General features: G+C 35.0%; 1 protein-coding gene across 3 annotated transcripts; it reads right to left on the bottom strand.

The window, feature by feature from the left end:
* Window positions 1-2,358: 2,358 nt before the first annotated feature.
* Window positions 2,359-9,511, bottom strand: LOC114758514 (pyruvate dehydrogenase E1 component subunit beta, mitochondrial). 3 transcript variants are annotated; one of them, XM_028947580.1, is made up of 16 exons: window positions 9,412-9,511; window positions 9,136-9,218; window positions 9,001-9,054; window positions 8,759-8,839; window positions 8,644-8,670; window positions 8,480-8,542; window positions 7,834-7,920; window positions 4,769-4,894; window positions 4,509-4,642; window positions 4,336-4,408; window positions 4,154-4,219; window positions 3,827-3,865; window positions 3,611-3,735; window positions 3,405-3,519; window positions 2,973-3,077; window positions 2,359-2,648 (listed from the first exon to the last, which is right to left on the bottom strand). In XM_028947580.1, exons 2-15 carry the CDS (start codon window positions 9,184-9,186, stop codon window positions 3,009-3,011), a joined length of 1,110 nt encoding a protein of 369 aa, XP_028803413.1. In that variant the 5' UTR covers window positions 9,187-9,218; window positions 9,412-9,511; the 3' UTR covers window positions 2,359-2,648; window positions 2,973-3,008. The 3 variants fall into 3 exon arrangements, with proteins under 3 accessions (XP_028803413.1, XP_028803400.1, XP_028803406.1); XM_028947567.1 differs by having other exon boundaries at window positions 2,522-2,720; XM_028947573.1 differs by lacking the exon at window positions 2,359-2,648 and adding an exon at window positions 2,667-2,813.
* Between the last annotated feature and the right edge of the window lie 12,818 nt (window positions 9,512-22,329).

Below are 22,329 nucleotides of genomic sequence, written 5' to 3'. Positions count from 1 at the left end.
AAATTAGAGGAATTCCCCGTGATGAATAAATAACATTGGTACCTAGAGATAGATTCTTAAAGTTGTGAACCGGTAGAAAGAATTCCATTAATATCACTCCGAAATAAATATTGTTAATTATTTTAATAGAAGAACAAGAGAAAAGCATCTCTCTCTTTGGGCATGTTATATAATGCCGTGTGAATTTATTTGAGGTGAGAAAATAGTATCAGAATATGTTCTAGTAGTTCCAGATAAGTCAGGACCTGAAAAAATACCCTATACGATACAGAATAGCAAAATAGGTAGAAGAATATATTTTACACGAATTTTATATTAATCTTCTTCTTATTTTAATGCCTTAATGATTAAAGAATATGGAAAAGACAAGTATACAGTTAGATGGGAAAAGAAAGTATTATGCATATGATCAGATACAAGATACGTGTACGGTCGGATTAAAAGCATGTGGATTGATGATATAGGCATGATGTCATCATGATAAGGTAAGCATGATGTCATAGGACACTTGCCACCGTAAGATTAAAAGAGAAAATTGACGATCCAGATCAAGTCACATATTTTTAAAATCAATGGCCCAAATTCAGTCTTGTTTTCTATAAATACCCCCTCCCTACCCCTCATTTTCGTGCAAGCCATGGAACCTATAGAGAAACTCTTGCAAAATGGCTTCTAGATAGACAAAGAAGAGGGAGAAAGAAAGGTCAAGTGGTCATATGCAAGATCAAACTCTAAAATAAGGTACGTTCATGATTTTTAATGTAGTTTCTATTACCCTTATTGTTATTAAGCTTAGTTATGGATTTTAATGATTTTTGAGAGTTTGAAACCTAAAAAGTTATGCTGCACGAAATTCTTAAAAGTGAGTATAGATGAAATTGATATTAGAATGATGTTTAAAGGCTTGAAAGAAATAAGAATCAAGTGGCTTTATATCAAAATTGGTTGAATTTCATGACTATGTAACTTCAGTCATATTTCGGTCAATACTAGTTCATGAGAAAGAGTTTGATTTTGATTATTTTAAGTTTGAAAATAAATTCTACATGTAAAATTATGTAGGAATAGCATGTGGAATTAAATCAAGCTCAAAAGTTAGAAGTCAATATAGTTTTAAAAAAAAAACAAAGTGTTGATGTTGTTGATTACCAGAGCTTTAATGAATAAATAGAAATGATATGTTGATGCATTTAAGATCATGAAACATTAAGAGAGATGAATGACAAAGGTTGAACAAGCAACCTTAATCGTTGAAAGCCAAAAAGAGTAAGAAGAAAATTTAAGGACACAAGGTAACAAAGTTTACCCTACTCTTATGTGCTTGGCATTTGCTTGTATGTATGATATATTCTCTGTTTATATGGTTATATAAACTCATGCATTGTGATCATAAATATGTTTAAAATATGTCATAGGCCTGTGTTTTATGGTTAATATATGATAATTTTTAAATATGTCATTATATTAAAAAGGTGTTAAGTTACAAGTATGTTCTAAATGCCAAACTTGTCATGTATGTTTGGGTAGTTATTGTTTACTACTGAGATTCTCCCGAATCTCACCCTTCTTTAAACGACCATAATAGGTGATATGACCAAACGAAAGATATATTAAGTGGAAGCAAGGAAAGAAAAATAAAGATTTGGAGAAATTTATTACATTACGTTGTACACTTTATATACTAATGTATGTTATAAATGTACTATAGATGATATGTAATGATAATAATAATTTTGACTTTTGTAATTGGCTATGATAATGTATGGAATAATTAAGGTATAAATGGAATGACATTATGCATGAAAAGACTTAATCATGAACTGTTAGTGCAAGTTAGGGGATGAGCTATCCCTAATTGAGTAACAAAATAGTGACAGAGTAGATGTATGACAAATGACTGACTCTACTCATGAAATTTGCCATGATTAAAATACACATCCGGAACTTTAAAACAAGTAGTAAATCACTTAAAACGGATATGTGTACTAAGAATTCTGATTGCTCAAAGTTAGACTAAAAATCTAAAATTTACCAGTAAACAATAATCCGAAAACTAATCACAAAATTCAATCTACAGTGTGAATCACTTGAATTATAATGCTTCCAAACGCATTCTTTATTTTTTTTCCTCAAAACCTGTTCTGAAAAACAATTTCATAAAACTATTCTAAAACAATTGAAAACAGATCCGAACAAGGCCTCCCTTTTAGTTTTTCCCTGAACTCGATCGTTAAAAGGTCGCAGGTATTGCAGCAGCAATTCTTGAAATGAAAGGGTATAACATTTGCACTTATCTTTTATCAGTTTGAATTTAAACCCAGTCGGCAAATTTAAGAAACTGGAGTGCGTCAAGTTTGTCTCTAATTTATTCATCAATTGTCGAAGAGATTAAATTGAAAACTTTTATTTTTGCATAACTAAAATCAAAGCATTTGTAATGACTGAATTAAATGTCACGTACTCAACCATATTTCATCATTCCCAACATTTCGGAAATGTGGTGAGAGAGCACTTTTTCATTTCTTTCACTCGCACAACTGGGTACAAAAACCCACATCAAATGAAAACTCTCGAGTTCCACCGAACTCCAATACAAGAAACAGGTGAACGAACTCAACAGGGTAGGAGACTTCCAGGAAGTGTGCCCCCTGGAAAGACAGAGAAGCTCCAGGGTTCAAGAAGTCTGCTTCTAAATTATTGACAAGTACAAATCAGCAAAGCTACAAAAAATAACCCCCTCGAGTTGATGTGTCCAAGTTATTAACGTTCCCCTCAGATAAGGAGATGGTAAAACAGTGTATAAATCGTAATCCCTGAAAATTTAGCAGTTTATCGATGCATCAGAATCTTTTAAACCAAAGCCCATATGCACCTAATGCGTAAAACCAGCATTCTCCACATCTTTCTCTATCGTCTTATTGTGAGAAAGGGATACAAATTTTAGCGACATTCAAGGCGATCAGTGAACTAACCAGGATTTCAAGAATTTCAGAACTGGAACAATAAAATTAAGCAGTGGCAGCCATGGGCACAGATCTGTAGCAAACTCTCTTTGCGGCTCGAACAATATCCTCAACCTGTACACCCATATCAGTAACTCAACCCTTGCAACCAATCAACAATTCATATTTCTCCTTAGATATACAGCTGATTCTCACGGCTACTAAACTTTTTCCTTTCCTTTTCTCCTTTTTAATTACACAACAACTAACGCACGCGCACATCTATTTACACACACACCACAGATGAAACCCATGTTCTACCTCCTTTGGGCTAAATTTCATGCCACCATGACATGTCATTTACAGCTAAAAACTTACATCTAAAATCAATGTGCAGACAGAATATAGATACATAATCAGGTACGTTATTCCATTATAAACAGAATATTTAAACAGCATTACCTGAGGGACAGCCATTCTCTCCAGATTGGCTGCGTAAGGCATAGGAACATCAGCCCCAGCAACTCTCTCAACTGGTGCATCAAGATAACCAAAGCTCTCCTCAATAACAGAGGTGCTACACAAGGGAAGGAAAAATACATGCAGAAATTTATAAAATGAACATTGAATTAGCAATAAATAAAACTCTCAAATGAGAAAGGACAAACCAGATTTCAGCACCAACGCCATGCTGAGGAAATCCTTCTTCAACTGTTACTAGTCTGTTGGTTTTCCTGACAGATGCATTAATTGTCGATCTATCAAGAGGCCGGATTGAACGCAAATTTATGACCTATAATGAAGATAAATCATAACGTAATCCAGAGAAAATAATAAGAGGGAATTGAAAACCCACAAGTTCTCTGAATTATGACAAGGTTTACCTCAGCACTCATCCCTTCCTTTGACAACATCTCAGCGGCCTAAACATTGAGTAAAAGAATTGATTTAGATAACCCATTCTTTGGAATAACGGTCCACTTTTTCTTTAATACAAAAGCCATGTTAGATAACCCATTCTTTGGAATGACAGTCCAATCTTTCTTTAATACAAAAAGCCTGTCACATGGATGCATAACATTTCCCCCCTCTATTTATCATCCAGACGTGAAATAATTCTATACCTTATTTCCATAACTCAGCATATAGGAACACAACAATAACAGACAATACATTAATACAATGACTAAGAATCAAAGGGACAAACAAACCTTGAGAGCGTAGCCAACCATTTTTGAAAAAGCTGTAATAGTCACATCTTTCCCTTCTCTCTCAATCTGTTAAGGGTAAAATGCAGTTAAAAAAACAGCTGGAACAACAGTGTTAAATAACAAAGGTGACCCTATAAAGGCTTTCTAGGGTATAACTCATGTATCAAGTGTAAACCATTTACCTTGGCTTTCCCAATTGGAAGGCAAAAACTTGAATCAAGAGCTTCATCTGACACAGGGAATGACTCACCGTATCTACAGTATGAAACTCGTCCAATTAAACATTTTTAAAGCATGAGGCAATGGTCAAAATTTTCAAAGTCGCATTTATCCATCCAAGCATTTGATAACTCACAACAACTCATTTTCAAGGAAAACAACAGGATCCGGATCCCTTATAGCAGCTTTCAGTAAACCACGGGCATCCTCTGATGAATATGGTGACAAGACCTTCAATCCAGGGCAAGTGCCATACCAAGCTGCATAGCACTGCATATAAAAAAGTTGAATAATATAACAAAACACCATAACCCAAACAATTTGCAATACAATCAGAAGCGGAAAAACCACTGCATACTGAAGGCATTTATATAAAGATAACCCAAGGAACCATACTTGAGAGTGCTGAGCACCGACTCCTGCAGCAGCACCATTGGGACCCCTAAAGACAATAGGTACAGATATTTGCCCAGCAGACATGTAATTTGATTTTGCAGCAGAATTGATGATGTGATCTATCGCCTGCAAAAAGCCCACACAACTTATTAGACAAAGGAAGTCACACCTTGGTAATGTAGAAATAAATGAAGGGGCTCTTTGGATATCCTCAGAAGTGCTTTTTAAAAACACTTCTCCGCAAACTGAGATAAACTCCTCCACATATTTACTTCATACACTATAAAAACACTTTTAAAACTATGGTTTGATTTCCATCCAAACACCCCAAAAATCTAGTTTTGAGGCTATTCATGCCCATGCCCCATGATAAAATCTTGAGAGACAATTTGGATCAGGTCCATAGATCTACAGTATCATCCATGTTAAGTCTGTTGAAGACTAGGGTCCGGATAAGAGCCTTGACTTTTAGACGAATCTTATAAATCCAAATGGCTGTCAAGAAGGAAAACTTGCTATATCAAAAAAAAAAAAAAAATTGCTAGGTAGGAGATGCAACAAGGAAATGAATGCAAGACTTACAATACATATGAAATAACCAAGTTGAAAACTCTCCTACCCTTAAAGAAAAAAACAGTGTCACAAAGAAGCATGAATCTGATTCAACTATGGTTGTATAGGTAAGATCACTTAAAAAGAGAAAGTCCCCTAGTTAAACAAAAGTATTCAAAAGATTTATCATGCAGATAAAAAAAAAAAAAAATTGCCAGGATTTGCAAAGCTTTTCTAATTTTAGAATGAACATTTCTAGCCGGCTTCTTGTCCCCACAAAAATCCATTGCAACAATCACCATTAACCCTTAACCAAACCACATGCCTCGTGACACGATGTTGTAATAAATAAAAGTAGTTAAGGGTTAGTAGGGGTAATTAGGAGTGATGACCGTTAGCAAATATGGCTATAAATACATGGATTAGTGAATAATAGTAACAGGCATTTAATTAATGGGCATGTGATTCCTATGTTTCTACTATCCCTCTCCTATCTTTCTCTGTCTCTCTTCTCTATCTCTCTCTTTCCCTCCCTTTCCCTCCGCTGTCAGAATTACAAAGATACATCACCTAAGCAATTAATTTGGGAAAACATAATTAGCAATAGCGGCTGGATTAACATCTGGTCCATTCATCCAAATCAAACTTGTTGCAAGAGCCCGATGGAGGGAAAATACAAAATAGAGTTGAGGAGTGAATGACCCATTTATCTCTCTCCTGACATGCGCACATGCATGAGTCAAAACTTTTCCCACTTATTTCTCACTTGTCCAGTAGAGTGTTACTTTTAGAATGAGCTCTTTGCTGTTCTTGAAGAGAGTTGGGTGTTTCCTAGTATATTGGATTAGTTTCTCCAAATTCAATCTAAAGGATTTGACAATAAGAAAAAAATTACAAGAACATTTCATAGTGTTCATGAGATTCTATGGTTTGTCTAGATGGAGAGAATGCTGAATCTAATATGATAATTGCAAATAAATAAGAGGTTAAGTCCAAATTTTCCCCACTTTCGCAACTAATCCAATATTTTCTCCATCAAATAAACTAACATCAAAGTACTTCCAAGAGGAAAACTCCCCAAGGCATGTAGCCTGATCTTTCCCACCTAGAGCGAAAATAAAGCATAATCATTCTAACCCCAAGGAAACCCCAATGTAAATTGGAAGAGGGAAAGAGAACAGAGTGTAATACTAGAAAGTCAAGATGGAACTGAGGCAAAAATGCCCAACATTAAGTGCGCACACTTGTCAGCATGTAGCAAAAAGAGATTACACAATCTTAAAAACTATGTTAATTTCACTTAATAGGAACTAAGAATCAAATAACTTCCACCAAAACAAATCTGAGACATAGGAAGCTTTATTGATTTATATGATACCGATGTAGAAATATACTAACTACCAGCAGCACGTCCAAAGAAAAATACATTTTTTTTCATGAAGTCATTGGATGGTCACCCATGCGAGGTGAGGGACCCTCCTCCAAAATTTCCCAAGGTAAGAAAACCAACTCATAAATATCTCATCTTGCAGTCCATGTTACTCAATGAGAAACTAGGCAACTCACACTACATTGGTCACCATCATCGACAATGAATGATTCACACCGGTAAAATTAAATATACAATCTATCACTATTCTTTTGTTAAGGTTTATCAAAGAGGTCAAATTAAGCAGTGACTCCCAGCTAGCGGAAAAGGTGAATTTTCATTCATTTATATAAATATTAATAGTAATAGATGCTATTGCGCCTCTTTCTTGCGTTAAATAGTAATGGCTTGGCTAATGGGCATAGGCCCAACTCCTCAATCAACTCTCCCGTTGGTCGAGTAACTTCACTCCTCTCCTATTCAGTCGAGAGCTTTTGATGGAGTCCCAATTGCTTAAAACTCACGCTCCTACCAATGCTGCGAGAAAGTGTTCCGCTAACTAAGCACTAGGTACGGTCAGCCTTAGACAAGACAAGCCAATCATTCACACCTGACTTTCCTTTCTTTGAACCCTCTACCGAGCTATTTTGCTCAATTTTTACAACCCCGCTCCAGGATCCCTGCGCCTCAGATGAGAATTCTTCCGTTCCCGGGCATCCCGCAGCGCAACCAGAACGACTCTGAACATTAGGGAAGATAAGGGAAGACCACCTGAGCGAACCGACCGAGGGAATCGACTGAAACCTTTACTCCACAATTCCAATTTTATACTATAATGAGGTTAATTAGGATTTATAGAATTCTCAAAAGTACTTTTTTCTATATATAGGAAAAGGTGGGAGAAATGAGCAAGCCTAAATATCAAAATCTGAAGTTCTACATCCCTAAAAATCAGGGGAAGTCCGATATTTGTTTCTGCAGCGTCAGAACACTAATAGTCTACTTAACAGAACCTGTAAGATTGAATATTCTATATTACAGGGAAGATTTTGAAAAACTTCAGGGTAAAAAATCAAGAGGTTCTGTAGCCAATCCAAGAACACATATTATGGAAACAAAACAGACAAGCTAGAGAAACTCTAACCTGCATGGAGAAGTTAAATGTCATAAACTCCACAACAGGCCTTAGTCCATAGTAAGCAGCACCAACTCCAATCCCAGCAAATCCAGCCTGCATTAGGATTGACAAACAAAATGTAAAACAGCAATTACTACCAGCTAAATATAAATCATATTCTTTCCCTAGAAACAACCTGTTTACCTCAGTTCTAGGGAATTTGCGTTCTTGTAACTTTTTAAGATGGGAAATACATCACGGTAATGCAATTATCCAGAAAGATGTGATCTTTAAGAGTTACATTGAGAATTAGAGCCAAAAAGAGTCAATATATCCAAAACAATCCATTAGGAACCAAAAATTGAAACACTAGCGTTCAGAAGGATTAAACTAAAGCATTCTGTCTGAGTACGTTTTAAACTACAGAAAATTCAAGATTCTTGTCATCTGATAAATTAGATTAACTCAAACAGGAGGAAGAAGTGGACTATAAGCATTAAAGAATTTCTCTAATTGGCGGAGTTTGTGAGGGGAAAAAAATCAATAGATTGAAAGCATAAATTTTAAATGGATAAACAAGGAGGAAGAGAATTTATTAAGAACTCGAAACACTGGCAGCAGAATATCAAATGAGGAAGGAGCTAGCGAGAGTGAATCGAGTAACAAACAAAACCTCAGTAATTGGAGTATCAAGAACTCTCTCTGGACCATACTTCTCCAAAAGCCCCTTGGATATCTGTAAAGGAAAAGTGGGTAAATATGACTTTGTATCAACTTAATTCATAAATCAACATGATCCGTAGGAATATCATCAAAATCAATAAGTCCATTTATGACCTTGTATGCACCCTGATATTCTCCAACCTGCACATATATATCGAAAGTCAGCATACGAATGGAGTAGAGACCAGATTATAGAAAACAGAGAAAATGAAAGGGTCACTTTCATTACCTCCTCACCCATCAAGAAGACTCTATGATCAGCTGACATTTCTTCGTCAAGTGCTGAGTTCAGGGCCTCTCTGACCGTCATCTACAAAATTAATCCGTTTAAAGCTTAAACAAGAGGCAGGAAAAAAGATGGTATCCAGCTTTGCAGGGAAGAGGAAAGAAGAATTGTGATTTCCATACCTAACAAAAATTTCAAATGGAAATAAGTAAGCATATAGATGAAAGTGGAACACAAAGCAGTACCTGTTTCGCTGATGAAGAGTAATTTCTAAATGCGGCAACAGCTGGGCGAATATACTGCAGGATAGTCCCAGTATTATTATTTAAAAAATAATGGAAGACTACGGAAAATCAAAAGACGAATAGAGAACAGCGTACCGTTCCAGGAAGCCTTCCAGCACAAACTTTCTGCCTTAGAACACCCCACATCTTATTGTTTTATTCGGTTTAAGCTTTCAATCCTAAAATGAAATATTGACGAAAGGATTAAAGGGCAAGCATCGATCCAAATAAAACTGTAGCGGATTCCTATATTTTTCCAAATTCCAAAAAAGGGGCACGAAAATCAATTCATCAATTCAGCGTAGGAAACGGGAAGACAGGGATTCAAGAGCCATAAAGGTAAAAGCAAGATCTTCGCAAAATTTGACAGACCTCTATCAATACACAAGGGTCGCCTCACCGGCGGTGTCCTATCCGCACTCGACAAACCAGATGATGGGAAACCCTCAACTGAAGCTCTCTGCTCTGCTCATTAATTTATTGGGATGGCCATCTCAATCATACTGTCTTTTAGCGTCAGTTTTTTACCATTTTATTTTGATATATCTTGGGCCAGATTCTGTGATGGAGGCTGTGTTTGGTTTGTGTTGGAATTTTCATTAAGTCTGTTGGAATGGAAGCGTGAATGGAAGGTTAAAAATCAATATTGATAGGTGCTGGCAAAAAAAAAATCAATATTAATAGGAAAAAAGATAATAAAATATCTTGAAATTTGCTAAAAGATTTAAAATTTTAATTGTGACTTCTAGTATTATTTTGAAAATTTTCAATTCTTACAAAATTATATAAATACCTTTCACAATTTTTTTTAATATTGTCATCTCTGCACCTTTAGCCAGTTTCTAACTAGCCATTGGAGCTCTGGCACCGGCAACCCTGCCGGTGACCTACCATCAGAGCTCTGGCGACATGTTACCGGTGACCAGTCGTCAAAACTCGGATGACCACTTATTTTTATATATTGACTATTTTTTTTAACTACTAACTATATTTGTTTTTAGAATTCTGATGACTACTCTTGTTTAGTTATTAACTACTCTAATTTTTTTTTTGATGAAATATTAACTACTCTAATATTACGATTAACTATTTTTATTTTTAAAAATTTTGTGACTACTCTTATTTAATGATCGACTATTTTAGTTTCACTATTGACTGCTTTTATTTTAAAAATTAAAAAAAAAGCATTAAGTATTATTGAAGATCTAATTACTATTTTTGTTTAGTTATTTACTACTCTTCTTTAGTAAATAGTTATACAAAAATAGTCACCAGAACTGTGAAAACAAAAGTAGCCAATAATTAAACTAGAATAGTCAATAGTTATAAGAGAGTAGTCATTGGGAGTAAGAGCAATGTTGTCATTTTACAATATTTTAAAATTTCACAATAGTATAAGAGATCTGATTTAGAATTTTAAAATTCGCTCACCCTAATTTTGTCTTTTAGCATTTTTAGGGTATTTTAGTGTCCTTTTCTCATAATATCTTCTTCATATAATTTTTTTTATCTTCTTTTATTTTTTATCCATTTTATTTCTAAATTTAAATATTATAATAAATATAAATAATTAAATAATTCATAAGGCATAATTAAAACAATTTGTTTTAAAATTTGTGTATTACAAATATATAAAAAGATGTCTTCTCCTTAACAATATAACAAGACATATTTTTTTATGTTTTATTTATTATTATGCATTTTATGGTGTTTGAACTAAAAACCTCATATTTTAGTTTTTTTTACAGCATATATTTTAATGCTTATATTCAATAGAAAATTTGTAAATTGTAATAACGGGCAATTTAATTTCCTCTCTCGAGACCCAATGCGAGGATGCGTCAGTCATATACTCTCGCTTTCGAAACAGCTACTCTTATTGTATTATTAATAATTAATAATCATTGATATTAATATTAATTATTAATAATAAAAATTTTGAAATATGTCCCATGGAAAGAAACAGGAGTTTTATAAAATATTTTATATCAAAAAATTGGGAGTTGATTTAAAATAATTGCAGCTTGGGTGTTAGCTAAAACAAACCAAGCTAACATGGTCTGATATTCAAAACTTTAGTCTAGGTAAGGCTACTGATTCTCAACTCATTAACGGGTTACGTTAGAACTCTCATCTTTGAACATTAGATCTAGGATAGCTAGGAAAGTCGTCACTAAACAAACCTTAATGGATCGTGGTCAGATTCTATTTCTGATACACAGGATCCTCTTAAAGAGGCAAGTACAGAGCATACTTAGAATTTCTGATAACAAAAGAAAGGCATTATAAGTGAGGCTTTTAGAAGAAGAAAGGGAATCAAAGAGAACTCATAAGGAAAGCACACCAGTATTATACAAGAAAGTTACTACAATTCCTTCTGCCCATAACCGATGGCAGAATGTGGTTTATATAAAGACTTTAGGTCATAACATGACAAAACCTAATAGTAAAGACTCTAGACACCATTATTATGACATGACATAAAGGTAAAGTTGCCTTTAATGATTACAACAAGACAAACAACTTTAATAAAGATCAAATTAAAGTAGACAAATAACATAAAGTATATTCTTGGGGGTCCTCCTATCTTCTGATATGACACAAATGATATTCTTTGATGATTTTGTTCCCTTAGTCTTCAGAGATAGGTTCATGACATCTTCTGGGTCAGAGTCATCAACATTAGAGTCGTAGATTCCTATCGTATAATATAAAGGGCATCTCCTCCTTGTGGCCTGTTCTTCTTCAAAGTTTGTGATAAGGGTTTCTAACTAGTTAGGGTCTTAGGACTGAAGACTTGGCTGAGAGAAGTGGAGTCCTTCAAGATGAGTGAGCTGAATCTGTGAGTCTCCTTGGTAGGGATCCTAGGATACTTCTGTTGGAGGAGGAACTTGTGAGGTGTTCAGGGGAGGTTTGACAGCATTCATAATAAAATTCCTCTGAAATTCTTCAAGTGCTGACCAATTGGTCTGTGGTAAATTAGGAGAACTAGGAGGGAAAGGTCCAAGAGAAAGACATACAGTGTCTTCTCCTGTATCTGGTTCATTAAGTGCAGTTAATGTCTTTCCAATTTTCTCCATTAATAACTTTTCATCTTTTGGCCATAGGGGAGTAGTGATCTGGAGAATCAGATGATTATCTGTGTAAAGCCTTCCATCAACACCTCTATCATAACGTCTGTAAAAAGTAAACAAACAAAAAAATTTCTTTTGTTTAGAAGATGATGCTTTCCAGATATTATAATCATCAAGGATTTTCTAAAATTTTCCTCTCCAGTAAGGAAGAGGAGCAATCATCTCAAACATAATTAGGATCGTTACCCTCACCTAGATTACATAACTCTATATGGCATGATGATAGAATCCCATGAATACACAATTTCAACATGAAGAAAAAAATATTCTACACCCTCGCCAATGCAAATGACTTTACCCACCAGTCAAAAATCACATAGTTTCAAAACAACCTTTCTTTGCTAAGAGGCAAGCTGAGTATGTCAAGATAATTCAAAAGTCAGAATATATCTTCACTTTTTTAAAGGACTCCCCAAAGCAAACAGAACATACAGGTCACTGGCTATCATGCACCGTCCCTATTGAAAGATAGAAAAAGCATAACCGCCACATTATTTGTTCCTCCTCAATATCACCACTGATGAAGATCCACAACGAAAGGTTAACCCTCTAAGCATACACAAAGCAAGAAACTGACTTGAAAAAATAACACAAAACATAAGAAGAAGAATCAAAACATTCAAGATCTAACTCACACCAAGCCAAACCCCATAATCTCTAAGTCACCTGCAAACAGAACTACTAAACATCCTAGAATGTAAAGAGTGATTTTGACTTAATCCAAAAACTTTAATGTTAGAAATCCACACGCCAAACAACTGGCAAAACAACAATACAATATTGCGTAATAGAAAGCTGAGTCTACTGACATTTTTTAAAATGAAATACACACGTTAGTCAAAGTAATTGTAAATGCTACTGCTGGTTGAAGGTGTTTTCTTAGCTTGCTTGAGGTTAAGGTATCACGTGAAAGGTAGTTAGGATTTAGGAACAAAAGTCAAAGATATGATCACTTAGGTTTGATTATTATGATTAACATTAACTAATCTTAATATTTTATATTGACCTTGATCAACTAACCTTAATACAAAATGCTTTAACCATAAGACCACCAAGGGCAGCAAAGTATTCATACTCCAAAACAGAGAAGGCAATAAGATGTAGAATAACATCATTGTGAGACATTCCATTTTGTTGCTTTTCAACGCAGATTAGCATCATCCACAATGATTGCGTATTTAATTTTCTTCTACATCACTTTTGATAAGTAAGTCTTAACCCTCAACCTCACTTTGAAAAAAGTGTTTCCCTCCTCATTTCAAAAGTTTTTCTAGTTACACTTTGATAGAATACCCGAATAATAAACCTAGAAGAGATAACAAATTGAATCCTCTGAAGCAATTGCATCCATCACATTTTGATAAATAGAAAAAATGGCAGAAAAAATAAAAATGCCTCGAAAAAGGATTGACACCAAAATTTACTGAGAGGATCATTGGGTGACACATTCAAGGCCTGCTAGAATATAACCTGAGCTATTGCAAGATACAAACATTACTTTTAGCAGTAGCTCCTTGCCATTGCAACCTCACCTCAAGTCAAATGCAACAGCACAAACCAAGATCTCCTCATCTCTGCCTCCCCAGTGTCATCGACCTCGTCACTAATGCGTCTTTGCCATTGTCATGGTCACCAGTGTCACATCTCAATTTTGAGGCCTAGGAGTCCTGGAAGTAGTCTAAAGAAGGCAAGCTACTAAGCCCTTTTGAGCAGAAGTCCCAAAGATGAGAAAGGAAGTCAAAGATGTTTAAGGGACTAAATTGCAAAGTAAAAGTTTTTAGGGGCTCAAGTATAATCAAGGCTAGAGGCTCCAGAAAAGTCTCAAGGGCCTAGAAAGAGAGAAGAGAGTAGAAATAGGCCAAGGGTTAGGTTAGAAACCTCAAAGAGAGGATTATATGAAGTTAAGTCCAAGCAGGGAATAAATTGTAAATTCAGAAAGTTACGATCAATAGGAGTAAAAATAGAAGAGCATACAGAGAATTCCAAGAAAATATCAAAAAATGGAAAATAATATTTTAAGACTCTTTTATAAAGAGAAATGACAAAAATACCCCTGAGGTAGCTTAAATGGAATTTATGAAGTTATGGCTGGTAAAAAGTATACCGTTTGAGGTAATTATTTAAAATAGCAAGAGACCTCAAAAATGTATACAGAAATGAGATTACATGGTTGAAAGGTGTACTAATTTATAAAATTAGTCCCGCAACTAAAAGACTAGTGGAATGGCTTTAATAAATTAAAAATCCAATTATACCGTTAAAAGGGCATTTTAGTAAATATTTTTATGCAAGGTTTAAAGAAAGTGTTATGGCCTAAAAAAATTTATAGATATTCTTTAGAATAAGAGAAAATTTATGGAGTAGATAGGAGAATTTTCTAAGCTCCGAAAGGCCGTCAAGAAAGTTAGAGAAACGTGGGTTAAGTAAATTTGGAGGAAACTTAAGAATTAAGTTTTGATCTAATGGCTAGGATTTAATCTCCCTCCTCCTCCACCACATTTGTGATACTTGGCACCTTCTAGAAGCATGATGTAAGGATGATGCAAGAAGATGACGTAATGATGATGCAAAAGTACATGTGAAGTTCCAAGATTGCTCTTACTCCTTCTATTACCCATTAAGGGCATTTTGGTCCATTCAAGCCAAAGTTTTAGCTATAAATAAAGCCTCTCCCTCCCCCCTCCATTTTTGGCCAAGACAAGAATAAGAGGGGAAACTCTTGCAAAATTGATTCTTGAAGCATAATCAAGAGGTAGACACCACTTTTGATCATCTAAACTTGGATCCAAGGTTAGTAAGTTGTTTCCTCTTGTTTCTTGCTTTGTATTATTGAGTTTGATGGTTGAAAAATATAGAATCCCCTAAGGAGAGGTGCTAGCCAAATTTATATAAGCTTAGGGGAGGATGATTTTGATGTTAAACTTGGTTAAAACCTATTGATTCAAGGTTATTTCAAGTGATTTTAAGTTGTTATTGAAAATATTTCATGGTTGGTTCACTAGGGGTATGGTTCGGCCAAGATGAGAACTATAACCTAGGATTTGATTTTGATGATTCTAAGGCTTCCAATGGTTTTAAAATGAAAAATGGTGAAGGGTAAAGCATTGGAATTAAAGTTGGAATTTCTGGAGTTATAAACTCCCCTATTCGGCCAAACTAATTTTGGGGAAGGAGTTGGATTTTCATTAATCTAAGCTTATATTTGGATTCCTTGGGCAAAATTGTATAGGATTGGTCTAAGGGAACAATTTTTACAAAGCTAGAACAATAATAAAAAAAATTTAGAGAAAAGGTTGAGTTCGAGAGAGCTAGTCTTGAACTTCATGTAATCTAGTGATTCTAATGGATTGTATGATCAATGTGATTATGTTTAGGACATTGTAACATCTAAGAAGATGTTTATTGATATTGACTGAAAGCCCTTATAGCTGGGAAGTCAAGGGAATCAAAGGGAGCAAGAGGAAAGCTTGAGGTGCAAGGTAGTGAACTTACCTATTGTCATTGCTTGATGTGGAATGCTTGTGTGTTGCCGTGTACCTGTTATTTGAATGTTATTGTGACATATTTTGACTGATATAATTGCTATTTATGATGAGTAGATTATATCTCCATGGCCATGCATCAAGAAGATAGTTTTGAGCATGCTAATATGTCACCAATTAATAAGAGAATAAACAAGTTGCGTGTAGTGCATTAGCATCCATCTAGCATGATTAATATGGTATTGTTTGCTATTGAGATTCTCCTGAATCACACTCCCTCCCTAACCAACCATTTAGGTCAATCAGTGATGGGCAATAATGACATAAGAAGCAAGGAGAAGAAAGTGGAGAATTATTGATGTTAATGAATGAGATTAATGTCCAATATATAATTCTCCTACGTTATAAATTATGTTTATGAATGCGATCAATGCAATGTATGTGCTTAGAATATTTATGGCATGAATGGAAATGTATGAGAATGAATAAGAAAGAGTAAGCCCAAGTTTTACATGCCAAAAAAATAAAAAGAATTAAAGCAAAAGTTAGTTAAGGGATAAAACGTAAGTTCTCAAGAAGTTAGATTTGAGCTTCTATTTGACCTATCAAATGGATGAATTAAGCCATGAAATTTGGTAGACTTATAGTACACATCCCAAGATTTAAAATGACAATATATCACCTCAATTGGATGTGTATATATGGAGATATGAATTTCCAAAGTTGAGGCACAGAATCTAAAAGTTCCAGATTTTACCAAATGAATAGTAATCTTTATCCAATAAATTGTACGAATTGGGTAAGGAAAAGTCCAATTGGATATTTTTCTATTAAAGAGCATTGAAATATCTTTTTATGAAATTTTAGAACACCTCCATACAATATTTCTAGAATTAGTTATGATTTTTCAAAGTTGGACCTCTAATTTGAAAAATGCGCAGTGTACAGTACTTGCCGAAAATAGCGTCCAATTACATTTTTATGAGCTTAAAGCCATCCAAAGTGGTTCAGAATGGCTCTAAGTGGACTCTAAGGTATAATATAAGTAAGGTATGACAACCAAATCATTAAGTACATGCTATTTCAAAGTTCAAACAAATAGCATATTAGGGAGGGGGACTTAAAACATTTGATTTAGTTGTCGAGAAACAGCATGCCCACTCCATGACACTACGTGCTACTTCCAAATGCGATGCTGACGCAGGATGAAGAAATCATTGAGCTAAGAAAATAGACAAAATAAACATAAATAGAAAAAAAAAGGAGTGTTAAGGTATGATACAAAAGAAGAAGAAGAAGGTGTACCTAGTCATAGATAAAAGCAATGTGATTATACACGGCCTGGCGTTTAGGGGCGCATCGAGTTGGGCTACAACTTAAAGTAGGAGAAGCAAGAGGCTAGGACGCTGAGAACAGAGCGAGAATGACATGTTAAACTCTATCTTCTTCTCCTTGCCAATATAGAAGGAAGATGAGTTCCTTTATCTAGTTTGTGGTTTCATTTGTGATTGTGATTGAAGAAATAGCACTCCCGCAAGTCTGTAGTTAGCAGGAGAGTTTTAAAAGTTTGAAATTCAAATCCTGGGTGTCTGTCAACTATGCACTAAGCCCAAGTGAAGTCAATAATTAATAACGGCTTGCACAAAACTAGATCCAATTTGACCTAAGCCATCTAATCCTTGCGAACAGCAATTTGTCTCTAGAGCCACCAGTGAGCTGACACAAACACATGGCTTGAGTGGAAGATATTGAATAGTTATATCAATTGTGTAGGCTCTGATACCATGATCCATTAAGGTGTGTCTAGTGACAACTTTTCTAGTTATCCTAGATCTAGTATTTAAAGATGAGAGTCCTAACGTGGCTTGTTGATGAGTTGAGAATAAGTGGCATTAGTTGGACTAAAGCTTTGAATATCAAACTATGTTAGCTTGGTTTGTTTTAGCTAACACCCTGAGTAAAATTTAATATGTGTGTTTTTTTTTCAAAAACAAAATCGACGAAGAGCATGAACAACAAGTCTGCTTGCAAATATTACTACCTTTTCTTTCTTCTTTTAAGCAATTTCTAAATGATTTTAGTTAATGTATTATAAAATACATATTGGCCTTTGAGTTTAGTTGTGACTTGTCAGGGAAGGAATGGTCAAATAAACAAACTCGATTATGATGAATATCGAAGGCTCGAGAATTCAAATCATCCATATTACTGCCTCCATTCCTTAATATAAAAGTTAGTTTGATATTCAATTTAATATGAAATATAAGACCCCAATCCACCTTACCTCTCATATTTATTTATTTTTTCCCAAAATAATCCTTACACCAGTTACACATGTTAGAGGTTTTGTTAAATAGTAGATATAGCTAATACACATGATTAACAAAGATATTCTAGATAAGATGACACATATTTATTACAAATAACTAATTTAATAAATTTTTTAATCTACTCAAATCAATGTTTTAAAATTCGGATCAGACGTCAAACGGAAAGATTAGCGGGTCATGGTTTAAATGGTTAGGTCGGTTAAATCGTTCGGTCAGACCGCTAATATAATAATTAAATAAAAATAATATTATATAAATATATAATAATGTATATAAGAATAAAATATTAAACTTTCAAAAAACATTATAATCTTTGAAATAATTGACAAATTAAATTATAAAGTGATAAAGTAATTTTTTATGATTTTAGATACAAGCATGATTAGTAATAAAAAAAATCAAAAGAATGAAATTAAATATATAAAAAATTAATTTTAAAAAAACAGTAAATTTTTAAAATGTATCCAGCAAATATGATGTGATCCCACAATTAATTCAATCAGCTCTATTCAAAGTTAGTATTAAAAAATTAAAAAATAAATAGTATAAGTGGCAAAAATAAATAGACAGGATATATTATATCCATGTTTAATTCATCTATCTCACTTCAAAGGTAACATTTAAAAAAGAGATAGTATTATTAGTGTCACACCCCAAGTTTTGGGCCTAAGAATACACGGATTAGCCTAAGATAGGTAGGCTACTAAATCCCTATGAGCAGGAGTCCCAAAAATGTAAAAGGAATGTTGAAGGGTTTTAAGGACTAAACTGTAAATAGAGAAAGTTTTAGGGATTAAAATGTAAAGAAAGATAGAGGCTCTGGTGAAGTCTCGAGGTCCAAAAATCAGAAAAGAGGTCAGTTTAGACCAAGGTTATGATAGAGGCCATAATAGGGTGATTTATAAGGTTTACTTGACCAAGGGCAAAACTGTAATTTTGGAAAGTTTCGTGCCAGGAATGGGTAAAAATGGAAGTAACACCCAAAAAATTCTAGAAAATTCCAAAAAATGGAAAATGACATTTTAAGGCCTGTATATGGGGAGAAATGACGAAAATGCCCTTGAGTTGACTTAAAAGGAATTTATAAGTTTATGGCTCAGTTTGAAATGTAGAGGTAGATTTAATTGTTTGCGTCATAAGGAAACCTCAGAAAGTTATGATAAAATGGGGATGTATGATCTAAGAGGCTATAGAATTTATAAAATTAGTCTCAACGCTTGAAGGCCAGCAGAATGGCTTTAACATTTTTTTAAGGCCAGAACTGCAGTTTATGGGTTTGTTATGGGAAATTTAAAAAGAAATACTTATGGTCTGAGTTATGATATGAGAAAATTCATAAATTTTCTACAGAATTAGAAGAATTTTATGGCATAAATAGATAAATTTTTGGAGTTCGGGATGGGATAAAATGCTCCAGTCAAATGTTAAATAATTAATGTCCCTTAATTAGGAGACAAAGTTAGAAAATATCTCAGATATTTTGAGGAAGACAAGTTCAACTTGAATTCTCTTCTTCTTTCCCATGTGCTTCATTTATGAGGGTGATGAGTCATCGTATGAGTCACCAGAAGATATTTTATGGGCAGTAGAAAAATTAGAATGCAATACGGGTAAGTGTTAGACAGTTCCCTATCTACCCGGTAGAGTAAAATTTCTACTATGTGACTCAATAAGGTTGACTAATTAGTCAATAGTGTTGACTTTTTTCCCCTCTACTCCTCTAAGGTGGCACCATATATGTGCCTTTTATTGGCCAATATCAATTATTAAAAATACCTAGAGATCTCAGAAAATTATGAAAAATTAAAGGAAATTCATTTAGGAATTATGGAGATTTATAAAATTATTTCCAACCCTAAATGATGAGGAGGTTAGCTTTAATTGAATATAAAGCTAAATTAATATTGGTAGATTGTTTGTTTTTACGGAAACGGCAATTTAAAGAGTTATATGGGGAGAAAAATTATGAAATTAATCAAGGAAGTTCCCTCTACTAAGATATAATTAATGGTGATCTGATATAAGAATTCTGAGATACTAGAATTTTTCGGCTATCAGATAAAATAAACCAATATTATATTACGATTCAGTAGACTGTCAGGACAACCGGGGTGGTAAATTTTCTGAAGAATGTCAAGGACACATGTCATGCCCAAATTGGCCAAGAAAGGGAAAAAGAAAATAAAAAGAAAAAGGAAAAGAAAATACTAAATCAAGTTAGATTAAAATTTAATTAGGGATGTAGAGATATGATATGATTTGATATGTAAATATTATGTAATTATGATTAGGATTTGATAGGATATGATATTATCATAATGGGCCATTAATGCAGAGGCTCCTCTCACTTGTATATATATGTGTATATTCTGATCAATGAAATACAAGAGAATTATTTTCCATATTATTCTATTTCCTACATGGTATCAGAGCGTGGGAATTTTCTCTCTAGGTGTTAATTTTCGGTTGCTACAGTACCGCCGCCGCACTGTTCACTCGGCGTCCGTACAGTCCGTACGCCTGCACTGTTCATCGACTTTCCGGCGGCGTCCGTACAGTCCGTGCGCTCTGCACTGTTCACTCGGCGTCCGTACAGTCCGTACGGTTTATTACTTTCTGGCGTTCTGTTTCGTTTCTGGCGCATCTCCGGCACGCTGTTTGTGCAATTCAGTTCTGTTTGCAGCTCCTTGTGTAGCTGTTGGCCTTTTCACTGCCTTGGTATTCATTAGGTAATCCAGGTATCGTGCTTTGTGTTCCTGTGTAACACTCTTTCGCATTCCCTTTGGTTAGTGCACTTCATCTATGGCGGAAATTAAATCTGTCTCGGAGCTTGTCCCAACTATTACTAAAATTACTGATCACAAGTTGACTTGGGTAAATTATTTGGATTGGAGTAAAACCATTCGCCTCTATCTGCGGAGCATTGAGAAGGAAGACCATCTGACTGATGATCCTCCAACAACTGATTCCAAAAAGACCTGGTTGCGGGATGATGCACGGCTATTTTTCCAGATCCGTAATTCCATTGACAGTGAGATTATTCCCTCTATTAATCACTGTGAATTGGTTAAGGAACTAATGGATTATTTAGATTTTTTGTATTCAGGAAAAGGAAATATCTCTCGTGTTTACGAGGTCTGCAAAGCTTTCTATCGTTCTGAAAAACAGGATCGTCCTCTCAAAGCCTACTTTATGGACTTTAAAAGGATGTATGAAGAACTGAATGTGTTAATGCCTCTTACTGCTGATTTGAAGGTTCAGCATAAGCAACGGGAGCAAATGGCTATTATGAGCTTTCTTACTGGTCTCCCACCTGAGTACGACACAGTTCGGTCTCAAATCTTATCCGGATCTGAAATTTCTGACCTTCAAGATGTGTTTTCCAGAGTAATGAGAGCTGAGAATCTCTTGCCACCAGCTGCTAGTATTCCTACAAGTGCCTTGCTCAGTAAGGGCACCTATGAGACTCGTAATCCTATTGATAACCGCGGGGGGCCTACCCGTGGTGGTTCGAAGCAAGGGGGAGCCCCTTCTGACTCCAGTGGGGTAGTGTGTTATTACTGCAAAGAACCGGGGCATACAAAACGCACATGTCGAAAACTTCAGAATAAACAGCAACGGAATAACTCTGCCCACGTGGCTACACAAGCCAGTGACACAGTCACGATTTCTGCTGCTGAGTATGCCCAGTTAAAATCTACTACACCGTCTGTGAGTGCCGCAGCTACAACAGGTAATAATGCTACTGCCCTTGCTTCTTCTTCCTCAAAGTGGATCATAGATTCCGGGGCTACTGATCATATGACAGGTAACAGCCATCTCTTCTCCTCTTATAATGCTTTTGCCAATCCGTCAAGTGTTTCCATCGCTGATGGTTCCCAGTCTCAAGTTCTCGGTTCTGGCACTGTTAATCCCACACCCTCTATCCGTTTGTCATCTGTGCTAAATGTTCCTAAACTTGCTTTTAATCTCCTATCTCCCAGTAAACTCACCCGTCAACTAAACTGTTGGGTCTCACTTTTTCCTTCTCATTGCTTGATACAGGATCTTTTGACGAGGCGGATTATTGGTAGAGGTTATGAATCTGGCGGGCACTATATACTGGATGATCGGGTGTCTCATGCGGTAGCTTGCGCTAGCAGTCATTCTCCCTTTGAAGTTCATTGTCGATTGGGTCATTTGTCTTTATCTTCTCTTAAGAAAGTTTATCCTCAATTTCAGCATTTGTCGTCTTTAGATTGTGAGTCATGTCAGTTTGCCAAGCATCATCGTCTTCCTTTAGTGTCTCGTGTCAATAAACGGGTTTCATCCCCTTTTGAGTTAGTCCATTCTGATGTTTGGGGT

This window comes from Neltuma alba, unplaced genomic scaffold, assembly GCF_004799145.2.
Source record: "Neltuma alba isolate B1F8T4 unplaced genomic scaffold, ASM479914v2 tig00001525_pilon, whole genome shotgun sequence".
Taxonomy (NCBI): Eukaryota; Viridiplantae; Streptophyta; class Magnoliopsida; order Fabales; family Fabaceae; genus Neltuma; species Neltuma alba.
The sequence above is the reverse complement of the archived record's forward strand: the minus strand, read 5'-3'. Positions and strand labels throughout refer to the sequence as shown.

What these genes read in the sequence shown, in the direction of transcription:
- LOC114758514 (XM_028947580.1), bottom strand. Translation starts at nt 9,186, where the DNA reads ATGTGGGGTGTTCTAAGGCAGAAAGTTTGTGCTGGAAGGCTTCCTGGA. An exon ending in CTGGAAGGCTTCCTGGAACG is followed by an intron (nt 9,055 to 9,135) that starts GTACGCTGTTCT and finishes ACTATCCTGCAG; the next exon opens with TATATTCGCCCAGCTGTTGC. An exon ending in TCTTCTTGATGGGTGAGGAG is followed by an intron (nt 8,671 to 8,758) that starts GTAATGAAAGTG and finishes ATATATGTGCAG; the next exon opens with GTTGGAGAATATCAGGGTGC.